This window comes from Hirundo rustica, chromosome 7 (genome assembly GCF_015227805.2).
Source record: "Hirundo rustica isolate bHirRus1 chromosome 7, bHirRus1.pri.v3, whole genome shotgun sequence".
NCBI lineage: Eukaryota > Metazoa > Chordata > Aves > Passeriformes > Hirundinidae > Hirundo > Hirundo rustica.
Window position 1 is genome coordinate 30,127,222 of NC_053456.1, and position 12,502 is coordinate 30,139,723.

At 38.6% G+C, this 12,502-nt stretch overlaps 1 protein-coding gene across 15 annotated transcripts in view; it reads right to left on the reverse strand.

The window, feature by feature from the left end:
* Window positions 1–1,372: 1,372 nt before the first annotated feature.
* Window positions 1,373–12,502, reverse strand: part of MYO1B (myosin IB) — a 135,746-nt gene continuing 124,616 nt past the window's right edge. For all 15 annotated transcript variants that reach the window (XM_040069302.2, XM_058421289.1, XM_040069303.1 and 12 more), the window contains 7 exons: window positions 12,346–12,420; window positions 11,813–11,947; window positions 10,835–10,941; window positions 8,201–8,333; window positions 6,541–6,693; window positions 5,491–5,618; window positions 1,373–3,007 (listed from right to left, as the gene is read on the reverse strand). In XM_040069302.2, the coding sequence (XP_039925236.1) occupies window positions 2,884–3,007; window positions 5,491–5,618; window positions 6,541–6,693; window positions 8,201–8,333; window positions 10,835–10,941; window positions 11,813–11,947; window positions 12,346–12,420 (855 nt within the window). In that variant the 3' untranslated portion in view covers window positions 1,373–2,883. The remainder of the gene's footprint in view (window positions 3,008–5,490; window positions 5,619–6,540; window positions 6,694–8,200; window positions 8,334–10,834; window positions 10,942–11,812; window positions 11,948–12,345; window positions 12,421–12,502) is intronic.

Consider the following 12,502-nt stretch of genomic DNA (forward strand, 5'->3'; position numbering starts at 1 on the left):
AGTAAGAAAGATACAGATCTAGAGAAAATATAGGTCTAGGAACAGAATTTTATTTGATTCTAGAAAGCATCATGCATCAAAATTTTTTCTTAATGATCCTTGCCCAGCTTTGAGATGAAAGAACAGCATTTACAAAGTCAAAGGATGCAAAAGTAAGGTTAGCACCATAGGAGGAATACTCTTCTCTTTACAAATCCATTTGATAGACAGTTATAAAAGAAAACAGAAGGGAGAAGAAAAAAAAAAAAAAACAAAACCCTAGGTGGTTAGGCGACCTTGCATTTTTATTTTCAACATCCAAGATACTTAAATCTAAACGTTGAGATACCATGGCTCTCCTAGTAATATCTAATAATTCATGTTCAGCAAAACTTGCTCTGCACATTGAGAAGCATTTAAGAGTCAAAAGATAATTGTCACAAAGTACCAGCTAATGTGCAAGGTAGAAATTGTAGAAGTCCAGAAAAAGAAAGGAAACCAAGGTGAGGAGTTTGTCCCTCTTCCAGTCTTTGGCTATTATGACTTGCTGCAAAGGTCAAAAACAATAGAATAGATGTGTACTGGAGCTGGCTGGGATGGGACAAATATCCTAATATTATCCTGTAATACCCTAGTTTAATGGGCCAAATATCCAGATGTTCTTAATCCAAATTCTCCCATTTTTTACCTGCAAACCACTACAGAATTACATCAGATCTCAATTGTTTGTTTTCTTTACTTTTTTTATTACTTTTCAAAATTTTCTCTGCGTGGTTCTTACTGTAAGGTTTCCAAGAGAGTGAACAGTTTTATGAACTCTCCAATCCTCCCCAAGCAGAAATTCTAATACAGGATTTAGGAGTTTTAAATGCCACATTGTCATTATTATGTGCTGTCTTCTTAAGGCAATGGAATAATTCCTTTCAAGTACCAAAATTTTGCATCACAAATCGACTCTAAAATTTCCTTCGCAAGCATCTAAAATTACAATACATGTAAAATTATTTAAATTTCATTAAACTATTAACCTGACTCATTTATTAGAAGAAGGGTTTGAACTACAATTATGAGGAAGAGGCAGCTTTTTGTCAGTTTGGGAAATACATATTTTGATTACTCCCACCTTTCAAGGTCACAAGTATGGACTTCCGACAGCAACGTTGAAGCAGCCTGTTGAAAAAAATTGCTTTGTATCCTAATCATAGAAAAACCATTTAATCCCAAAGCAGAGCGTGGTGTAACCCAAGCCAGTTGTATTTTTCAGACTGATAGCCATTAGCACTTGAACAGCTATTGCAGTAAACACTGTTTAAACACTGAACTACCCAGAGGAGCCTTCACAGCCGTGAGCTCTGCATCACATTGCCACCGGGAGAGGAAGGAGACTCTGAACTTTTCATTCTCTTTCTTTTATTTATGCTTGGACTTCCAGCACTGCACATCAGATAGCCAGGGTCTTAACTCTGTCCTATATCAGACTGCAAAGATACAACGCACTCTCTCCGTCCTCGCATCGACAAATCACGGTCACATCCCACAAACCCTTCACGTGAGCAGTTCCTTCCCTCTGGAAAATCATCCCCCCTCTCAGGGATTTCAGCTGATGCTTCTGGCTTATAGAAGATTAAGTGCAATCGGTTACACTGAGGGTTTATAACGCGGCCCTTGATTGTATTTTCTGTGCACGCATTTACATCAGGCACATGGAGTTATATAAAATAGTTTGGAGTACAAAAATATGGTTATAACATAGCAGTACCAAACAGCACGGAATTAGAACAGTTTTATTACCATAATACCAATTTATATACAGACCCCCAAATTAAGGATTTTTTTTTTAATTCTAAGTATTCTTCCCAAATTGACAACTGTAGTGTACACTCTAAAAACCGCAAATTAACAACACAGATCTGTTTTAACCCCTATACTGTCTTTGCAGTCTGCACCAATCCTCTCTCTTCCACACAAAAGTGTATTATAAATAATCTCACAAAATGTCACGTATGCTTTATTGCACATTGTACATGCCAATATTTAAAAGAAAGGCTCAAACCTTTCACTTGATAACTAACTGTTTAAATAACTAGCACTTACTTGTGTTATGAATACTATTGCATTTTTCAGGCTCTAATCTTAACTCATAATTTAAAAGAAGAAGAGCAGAACAGAAAATACGCCTTGAACTTTAAAGCTTCTGTGAAAAAAAAAAGAAAAGAAAAAGCTTCTTTAATTCTGCTGATCCCTACTTTATAAAGTCATTAAAAACATCTGACCTAATTAAAAATGCTGTTTCGAAATTTCCGCATGTTTTACTACAAAATTATGCATGTAGCTGCTTGTGCAATCATCTATTCCTTCTATTTTGCAGAATTAGATGTCGCTGCGCTGTGCTGATGGGAAGGCAGAGTTCCACAGGTCCTAGTGTGAGCTACAGGAGTAGTTGTATCAGCCTCTGCTGTGCTGGTCTGCACAGGGGCGGGACACGAGGACACCTGGACAGCTTGGGATAAAAGGACACAATGGCCACCCAGCACCAAGGCCCTGTATAATTCCTGTTAAGCAGATCTCTGCACTAAGGAATATGAGTAAATTATCATTAATATGTGGGTTTATGATATGCTGCACTAAAATACGGCTGCTAAACAAAGGGAATGATTGGTTGTATGACAGATATGTGCCAGCTGGTAAAAACGCCTCACTGGACAAAAATCTGCATTATGAGGGTTAAAACTCTGGCACGAGCAAAAAGATTTCAAAGTCGATCGATCAAATGTTTTGCCAAGGGTTTCTAAAGCTATTAGCCATCAACAGCTCCAGAAAAGGATAAAAATAGCAAAACCAAACCACTAAAATTGCACTATTACAGAGAAACAAGTCCATGAAAGGGAGAGTCACCAGCTGCAGTTAAGGGACAGCCACTTCGAGAAGCCGATTGTTTTTTCGCTTGCAAGTTGGGATGTTGCCGTTTTTCTGGCTGCCTTGTATGAACTTCACACACACTGTGTCTTGTTTGAACTGGACCAGGAACCTAAGAAAGGGAATAGTAAAAATTTTAAGTTAAATGTAGAGAGGAAAAACAAAACAAAAAGACCCACGAGAAACAGAAGCCTTTTCCTGTTGGTTCTAAGCATCATTCCAAAAAATTTCATTATTAATACAAAGCTGAAATTGACAAAAGCCATAAGTTACGGTACAGCTAGAATCTCCTTCAGGTTGTATCTCTTCATTATTCTAGGCTTTTTGCCTGTAACTGTGGACATTTTACAAGTTAGTTTGCTATTTCTTTAGAAAAAAAAAGCAGTTCGAAACAGAATTTCTTATGTACCAGAAATGCAGCAAAGACTATTTCCAACTACTTCACTGTCCACCAAAGGGACTTCTCTGTTTTCATGGAAGCTCGATACTTGTGTAGCAACATGGGGAGTTCTCTTCTTCTGATTTATGCTTAATTTAGTACATCTGGTATTTTAGCAGCTCTCATATGTCTAATCCTTAGTTAGCCTTTATAGCCCCCTGCTCGGCAACTGGGAAAATTCACTTCCTGCCCAGCAATCTCCAAATTTAGACATTTTCTACAGTTCAGGGTAAATTAATCTGGATCTGGCTCTTCACTTTTTACTGGAAGGAAAATTTCACTGAATGCAGAGAATTGCCTTTAAAAAAAACACCATCACAAAAAACCAACACGCTCCTGCGGAGCCTCAAACCTCTCACGGATCTGGATAGCGAGATTAGAAGCTATAAGCAAGGCAGCGCTGCCTCTTGGCTCACATGCAGTGGTTGCTGACCTAAAAAGTCCTTTGTAATACAGCCGATTTTCCCTTTTAGCATCCTTAAAAAGTCCTCCAGCAGAGGCCAAAAACTTCAAAGAATTTGCTCTGCAGCCGGAAACCACAAATCAAGCTGACGGCAGAGCTCAGGGGAGGAAGTGGCCTCTGCTGCGCCAAGCTGCCCTTCGGTGCTGCTTCCCTGCTGCACAGCCCAGGCACCCAGAGCCTGCTCAGCACTCCCAGCCATGCAGGCACCCCAAAAGCGTGCACAGCTCTTACAGCCCTCGTCTCATCACCGAGGCTGCATTGTCCTACACGCGCTGTTCCAATGTTATGAGTGTGAATGGTGTGTCTCTTCCTAAGCAGAGCCATGCAGCAACAGCATTCTCAGACCAGCCCTCTTCCCAAAAAGCAGAGTAGTCGAAATAAGGTCACATTTTCTCCTCAATCCCTAGTTGTGCTTGTGTCTAAACACTAGCAGGGAGAGGACTCCTGCTTCACCGTCAGTAGAGATGGGACTGCCAACAGCTTAAAATTATTTCTTTTGGATAAACTCAATTGCAATACACACATGAATGTTTTTAATCTGCAAGAGAAGAAACAAGAAACACATCCCAAAAAGCAAGCCTCTCTGAAAGCAGGCTGTTTTCCAGACCTAAGGCAAGCAGGCAGTCCAGAGTAGCGCAATGCACGCTTATACTTTGGTTTAGTAGTTTATTCCTTTGTAGCCCCCCTTAAACTAGAAACTTACTGGGGATAGCCACACTTTTAGAGACTAAAAAACACACTCGTGAGCAAATTAAATGACCTCTGGTAACAGAACAAAGGAAAATGGTAGATTTTATTCTCAAGGAAAGAGCAAAATCAGCCTGTTACTAAATCCTGAAATCTGAACAGATACAAACTGTACTCGCTACCATGACTCTAGAACACGTGCAGTATGGTGCAGCCGGATAAAAAGGTTCAGGTTTTGCCTACAGGAAGTTTACTTTACCGCTGTTAAAGGGTTCCAAATTTTCTTCTTTATTCAAAGTGAATAAACTCACAAAATCAACACTACTGAAAAGAGGGGCCGCATCACAGAACAAAAGTGGCACATGACAATGGTGGACTAAGTGAGAGACTCTTACTCAGTGAAATTTAGGAGTTCACACACAAACATTCTATAGCTAAGAACACCACAAGGGCAGTCCTTATTTAAGGCCAAAATATGAAACTGCATCAAGAAGAAAGAAATACTATTTTGAGATGCAAACTTTTTATTAAACAAAGCCTTTTAACAACCAAAAAACCCCAAACAAAATTTCGTAAACCTACATTGGACTGGGGAGGGGCTTTGTATTCTTTAAGAGCTGTTTTCAGAAGAACTTGGCACCTAGTGTCCACTCTAATTTATAAATATCTCATAGTAATCTGTGAACTTTTCAGTCACATGCAAAATTGTTCTCTTAAATAAAGTAACTCTTGATTATTTCTACAGCAGCAGTTCTGCCTCACAGCCCTATTTGAAACTACTTTAACAAAAGCACATTTTCTGTAATGACTTTCAGGGCCGTAGAAGCCAAAATGAATACTATAAATGAGTGCACTCTGAAAACTGGATCCTTCTTCACAAGTATTCTGTCAAGAGAAAAGTATCAGCTACACAACGGTGTTTTGTTATTCTGACACTAACTGGATACTTGACTTTTTAGCATGCTGCATTGAAGCAAATGTGCTCTTAAGCAAACAAGAAACATACTCATCAGATATCTCAATGTTGAGCTTCTGTTTGGTTTGGCTGAGAGTAGTGCGGTAAAGTTTAGTGGCCATCTCAATAAGGTGATCACTGCTGAGCAGGAAATCTCCTTTACTGGCGGCTTCTGAACCCTGAAACGGGAAGGAAAGCAGTTAGGACTACCAAAACCTTGAGTATGATTAAATGGCAGCCAAGCAGGAAGGTTTACAAGGAGCCTTCTCTTCCCAGTTTAAGGAAACAACAGTCTTTTGTATTGCAAATTAAATAGGGATTGCAATGCAGTGTTATAGGTTCGAAATACCATTTACACCCAAATATTATGCAAATCAAGTGAGAAAGGTTTAAAAAAAAAAAAAAAATCCCTTCTGGCCCTAAAGGAGGGTCATCTTCACTTTCCTACAAAATTGTAGTGTTTCTGTACCCATTGCCTGGATACACCACAGCAAGCATCCAATACTTGCAGAAAGGAACAAAACCAAATTACCAACACCAGGACTAGGATGATGGCAGCGAGTATGTAAAGACACAAAGTATATATGAGTCTTCAAATCCATTTCAGCTAGAATACAGATGCCAGCTTAATGATTTTAGCAGAGCAAGGACTTCAAGAAATGGTTACAGTGCAGTGAGGCAAATATAGCATTGAGCTAAGTTCTTTAGAACTGAGTGACAAATTAACTGTGCCTCAATGTGGACTTCTTGGCATCCCATAAAGAAGAGAGAAATATTCTACCAGCATATGTGAGGAAAACACTGGCACAAGGTACCTGAACCATATTGCAAGTGGAAAACTCTGATCCTGAAGAGACTGCAGTGAAACATGAAGTCTGATTTTTACAGTTAAGTGGTCATTCATAATGTAATAAACTGTTCTCATTTGGCTTCAGTAGCTTTAAATCAAAGTTTTTTCCAGCTATGGCAAAGTTCAATACATTTCTAAGCCCGCAAGCTAACCCCTATGGTTTAATGCTACAAGATAATTAACAAACAGGTTTTACATCACTGCACATAAAACAGTCATATTATTTATTGTGTGATGGAGTGGTAACAAACCTCCTTGAGGTGCACTGCAAAGAATCCATCATTTTGGGAGCTCATGGACACTTTGGTCACGTCTCCCAGTGGAACCTCTGACTTGATAGTCCCAGATTTTTGATCAGCAAGAAGAACATAATTTTTGGTTAATAAGAAAATCCTGGATGCAGCCTGTGAAAATACAAAAATGCAGGTCACCATCTACACAAGGAGAGAACTGGTTTCCATTGAGCACCTACTAAGACTCCAAGGGGTTCACAGAGTTGAAAAGCTTGGCCCACATTAGCAAATGCAAACATTTGATGTTCAGTAAAAGCTGCAGATCAGTTAAAATCAGGTCAAATTTATTTACGTGTCTAATTATAGACTGAGAAGCTTAGCTCATTTTGGCACATATGCTTAGGTATAAGCAGTTCCTTTAATTACTGGCTTACAGCTGTAAAAGTCGGAAAGTGAAACTCTGAAACTATGCAAATCAGGATAACCTCATTTCTTAAGATCTTTAAATCTCCAGGAAAATCATCACACACCAAGTCTCTATATTGATCATTATTTGCCAAAACTATGATGCAGAGCATCACAAATCACTTTTCAGAGTTATGTTCTCCTCCTTTTATCTACTGGAATTACCCTTTAGGAGGATGAGCATTCATATTCTCAAAAGATAAATATTTTTAAAGCATGAAATGTGCGTTCTTAAATTTGTCTTACAAAATAGTAAGAAAGAGAAATGAGAACTTAATCCACATAGAAATTTTTCTCCTGTAAACTTTTAAAGAATAAAATCTTTATTAGAATTAAGAAGTAGCTGCCTTAAGCACATGGAACCATAGTACATTAATTTATTTTTTTTTAAATCTTGAGAGCTGTAGCCTATGCAAGTACAGGAAAGATATTGTCTTCATTTAATTAGTTTCTTCTAAACCAGAAAATTAACTTGGCATCAAGAACAGGCAACCTAATTTCACTCCTACAAATGCATAAATGGCATCTACATCTGAGAAGTTGAGATCTACTACTTCTAATATTTAGACAGATATGGTGAAAGCAATCAAGTTTAGTAAGGCAGAATAATACTTCCTGTTTTAATAAGTACAATTTAAATGCAAAATGTGTTCTATGTTGGCAGAATAAAAAGCTAACCACCATATTTAACAACTTTATTCAAATTATACAAGAAGCTTGCCTCTTCATTCCAAAGAGCTTTGGAAGACAAGCAAAGCTAGCAGAGTATGTCACTCATAATTTAAAAAGATAACAAAATGTGATAATCAGAAGCTTGACTGACAGCGTGGACTTTGAAAAGTTAAGTTTTCTAAATACTTGAATAAGATAGTCTCTAAATGTTTATTTTCTTTAATTGGCAAATTAAAGAAGATCTTAGCTGAGTACAGAGACTACATTTAGTTGTGACACAATACAGTCTGTTACCAGTTGATGAGATACCTTTTTTGTTTGGAGAAGTCACTGGAAATGACAATACAAGATTTTAGTAATCTTTAAGTAAATTTAAAAGAGGCGTTTAAAATCACCAGGCTACATAAAACCAGCATTTCCAGTCTTGCCCTAAAAAGTATGTGTTATTTTAAAAATCCTCAGACTAATACGAGTCTCGCTTTCGATGTATGTATAACAGAAATGATCCACCCTTCTGGATAAATCAAACCCGTGTGATTACCTTCCCATTGGCTCTATTGATCTTGTTCACAACTTCTGCAATGATGATCTTTTCATCCACGGCATCTTTGAGTTTTTTGTACTTGGGGTTCTCGCTGATCTCCAAGTAAGACCCTTGGAACGGCTGCCCAACACTGCCCAAAGGAACAGCAAAGGAAACACGAGGTAAACATGAACCTCAGGGAACAAGCAGACCTGACACCTCACAGGCTTCACCAGCACCCACCAAATACAGCGTTCAACAATGGTGCATGAAGAGAAAGTTATCACCAAAGAGAATAGCTTGGGGTTTTTCCTTGCTCTGGAAACATTTTCCAATTAAAAGGGCCAAACTGCTTTGGCTATCAGACACATGAACATCCTCGCATATGCAGTCAACTGTGATTTGAAATCCCCCAGTGAGAGTCTTTGGGAAAACAGAAAACAAAACCTCAGTAGAACTCACTATTGATACTGACAGGCAAGACTTCAGTGACAGACATGAACTTGCCTTCAAGACCTGCTGTTGTTTGTGCAACATGTGGCAATTCCTTGTCAAGATCTGCTGCACTTGCAAATCCCCCCATCTCTATACACCTCAGGGTGTTAAAATAAGGGCTTCACTACAGGCCAAGAACGGATGAACAGTTGCTGCTTGCTTTGTTTGGAAGCCACTTTAAAAACGGTGATTTAACTACAGTCAAAGGATTAATGCAAAGCTTTGCCAAGACTGGAGCCCAAGAAAACCAATACATTACGTGGAACAGCACTGCCTTTGCAATTGCATCTCTGGCACACAGAGAGATGGGAAAGAAGAGGAAGGGTACTGGAATTTTAGTAGCCACAAGTCCCTCTCTCTCCTTAAATAATTGTACTACAGACAGAAAATTAGCCACATCCTATGAATTATCATACTAATTAATCAGAAACTTTTTACAGTCATTTTCTCTGCCCTTAGGCCGATTTAAAGTGCTCAAAACAACAGTAGGAGCTAATCAACTCTGAACACCAGACAAAAAGAGATGGAAATGTTTCTAAATTAATGCAGGGTAGGGAAAGCATTCCAACTTTCCACCATGTTGGAGCTTTGGGGTTTTTCGTTTTTTATTAATTAGCATTATGAAACCGTAATCATCAAAAGAGTATGTTCCCTCTGGACTTCATCTCTGATCAAATAATGACAAGTTACAGCTAAAACTGAAATGAATCAGCAGGTCCTCTATCACATATACCACTTAAGAATGTCTTGGATAAAAATGACTCATATATACACACATATATATGTGTGTGTATATATTTTGCTGTATGTTATTTCATTGGTCAGCCTTGGTGTAAAAAGTACCACACCAGGGATATAAATAGAATTTCTTCCTTCCCAGGGAGCTCTATGCTGAACAGATGCACACTGACTAAAACCTAAAAAACCTGCTTGCTCATAGAAAAAGTCCAAAGGCACCATATTTCTCTTTTCCCAGCAGCATAAAAAGACATCCCAAAGCAAATAAGGGACAAACCACAAGCTAGCATATGTAGCCATTAAGTAAGTGATCTACTGAAGGGAAAAAAAGAGAAACATATACTGAGCCCATTACAGGAAAACAGGAAATGTCTCAATTTAAAAAATGACACAAAACAAAACCAAGGAAACACAAAAACAAACTAGCAGAGCTTGTCCATGCATGGAACTGTTCTCGTAAAGTCTTGCAGATTCCTGTTCTTCCCTCTGCTAAACTTTGCTTCTCATTCTATTTGTTCCTGCTCAGCACAAACTACAGCATCTAAGAGAAAACTCTCTCAAGATGGTTGTTTTCAAGAAAAAACACAATTTATAAGCTCATGTTCACTTACAAAGTGTAAGCCAACTTATTTCAAGGACATCATATCTCTCTTTTGTCAGTTTTGCTGCATACCAAAAGAAGTGTATTCCTTAAATAAAATGAGATACTACTGCACTTTCTTCAATAATGCTGGCTCTACGGATAGCAATGACAAGAATCTGTCAGCTTTAAAGAAGTCAATAATCCGAGAAACCAAAAAACTTATTTGCAGAGATTTCACATTATTAAAAGAAGAAAAAAAAGAAAACACACACACAAAAAAGTTCTGAAGTGGAAATAGAAATGTCCTTTAAGTATCTTTACAAAAAGATATGCACCACTGTATCTAACTCTTAAATTACCCAGTCTTCAGCCTAGAGCACTGTGGTGAATGTGCTAAGGCTGAACACAGGAGAGCTCCCCAGCCCAGCTCATCTGGGAGTGAGTGACTTTGTCACTTAGAGCCTGCCAGCTCGCTCTGCCTTTGTAATTGCAGGAAACAGCCCAATGGGAACGAGGGGAAAGGGTGAAAGTTGTTCCCTTCTGCAAGTTCCCCAAACTTGTACGGCGTGAGCGGGTCACGGTGGGTTAGAACAACAAACCACCACTGATTCTGGACAGAAGTGCTTGCTATCACTGGTGGCTCTAACAACATCTGAGTTTGCTTCTAACTGAGGTCAATTTTCAGGATGGTAAAGGCAAATGATGGAGGGATGTTGTCAGAGAAGGAAAATGCACTTTCCTGCTTAAGATAAAAAGCAAAATCTTCCTTAGTTTCCCAAATCTATGTAAGGATATTGAATTTCTTGCAGAGTAAAAGCAGCAGAATCAGTCATTACCTGGCTGGATATAAAGCCTTCTTGTCCTTGAAAAGTTCACTTGCTTCCAGTTTTTCCTCATATACAAGCTTCTGCTGATCTGTGAACTGATCTCTGTACTTTTTACACTACAAAACAGGATATATTAAACAAACCATAAAATTATCTTTCCCAATCTCATAGCACCACAGACTAATGTTTGCTCATTGCTCAAGATGCACATTCTTTGTATGCTTCGGAAGTGATTCAGCTCCATCCTAACATGCCACTGATAACAAACAGGAGAGGTGTTTTCCTCCTCACCCATTCCAGAGACTTTTGAATTACACCAGAAACAACATATGAAACATCCCCTGTTTTATATATACATATATAACAATATATAAAACGTCTCCTGCACTCAAACATGAGCCTAATCTATGAGATATCATTCATTGGAAGAGTGTGCTGAAAAGGTTCACAGAAACATAAATACAGTTCCACAGCTTTGGAAGTTTATGTAGGCAGAGAGAAGAAACACAGCTGAGAGGGTAAGTTTTTGCAGGCTCAGGAAGAAAAGCTGTTCCTTGACAATTCACAGAAAACACAGCCCACAAGATCAGTAAAACGTCCCACCAGCACTTGTACAGATTCTCGCCGTTCTCTCCATCCAAAGATCCAAAACAAATTTCAGCTAACCACAGCTCATAAGTCAAAAATTCCACCCAGCACTTCCAACATCGGTCTAAGTCCTGACCATGGACACAAGTATTACAAGCTACTAATTAACAGGCTGATGGCAGGAAGCAAACCTCTCTCCCTCGCCCCAGAAAGGAGCAGGCAGGGTAGTTATATCCTCTGCAGGCCAAAGGCAATGATCAAAAAACACACTCCTTCCAAAGAAATAAAACTCCTGGCTGGAATCGAAGGAAATATGTCCTAAAAATAGACCCTTTGTGAACAAACTGTTGAAAATCATGGGAAGAAGCCCTGCACAGACTGGACCAGAATGTGTCCTACCCTCCACAAATGGAAAATCCTCTTCAGCTCCTTGTGAGTTGAATCCAAGAAAAGGTAAGGCCTCGCTGGCCAGTTTTTATCTATTGGTGATAAAGAAGGCATCTTATTCTTCATTTCCAAGAAGTACTTTTGCATCTGTGATAAAATTGAAGCAAGATGTTTTATTAATGTTCAAACATCAGAGTTATTGAAGTACGCAAGGAAAAGCAGATGCTCTGTGATTAAAAAGCACAGTTACCAAACTGCAGCTCTCAGCTGTCATAAAAACCAGAATATAGATTTTTAAAGCCAGGTATATTGAGGAATGCAGATTTAGGTATCACAGAAGTGTGGCAGATCCTTCATACCACTCCTACACCTTCAAACAATATCACTATCCTTTCTTCACAATATCAGAACGTTAATTTGTCACTATTCCATGTGCTTGGACATTTCTTTACAAAGACTATCATTACACAACTGTTATATTTGATAGAAAATAGAAACTTAAAACACAGAAAGCATACACAAGCTTTGTACGGGTATATACATACAAGTCTCTGAACGGTAAAGTCATAAATTTTTCTCCCAGCATTGGCTCTGAAGAATTTCCTGTATTCTCTGCGGACCTGGAAAGTTAAACAAACCCTCAAAATGAATATAAAGAATGGATTTGTTTGCACAGGTACTTTTGTAACGAGCACTGTGGTA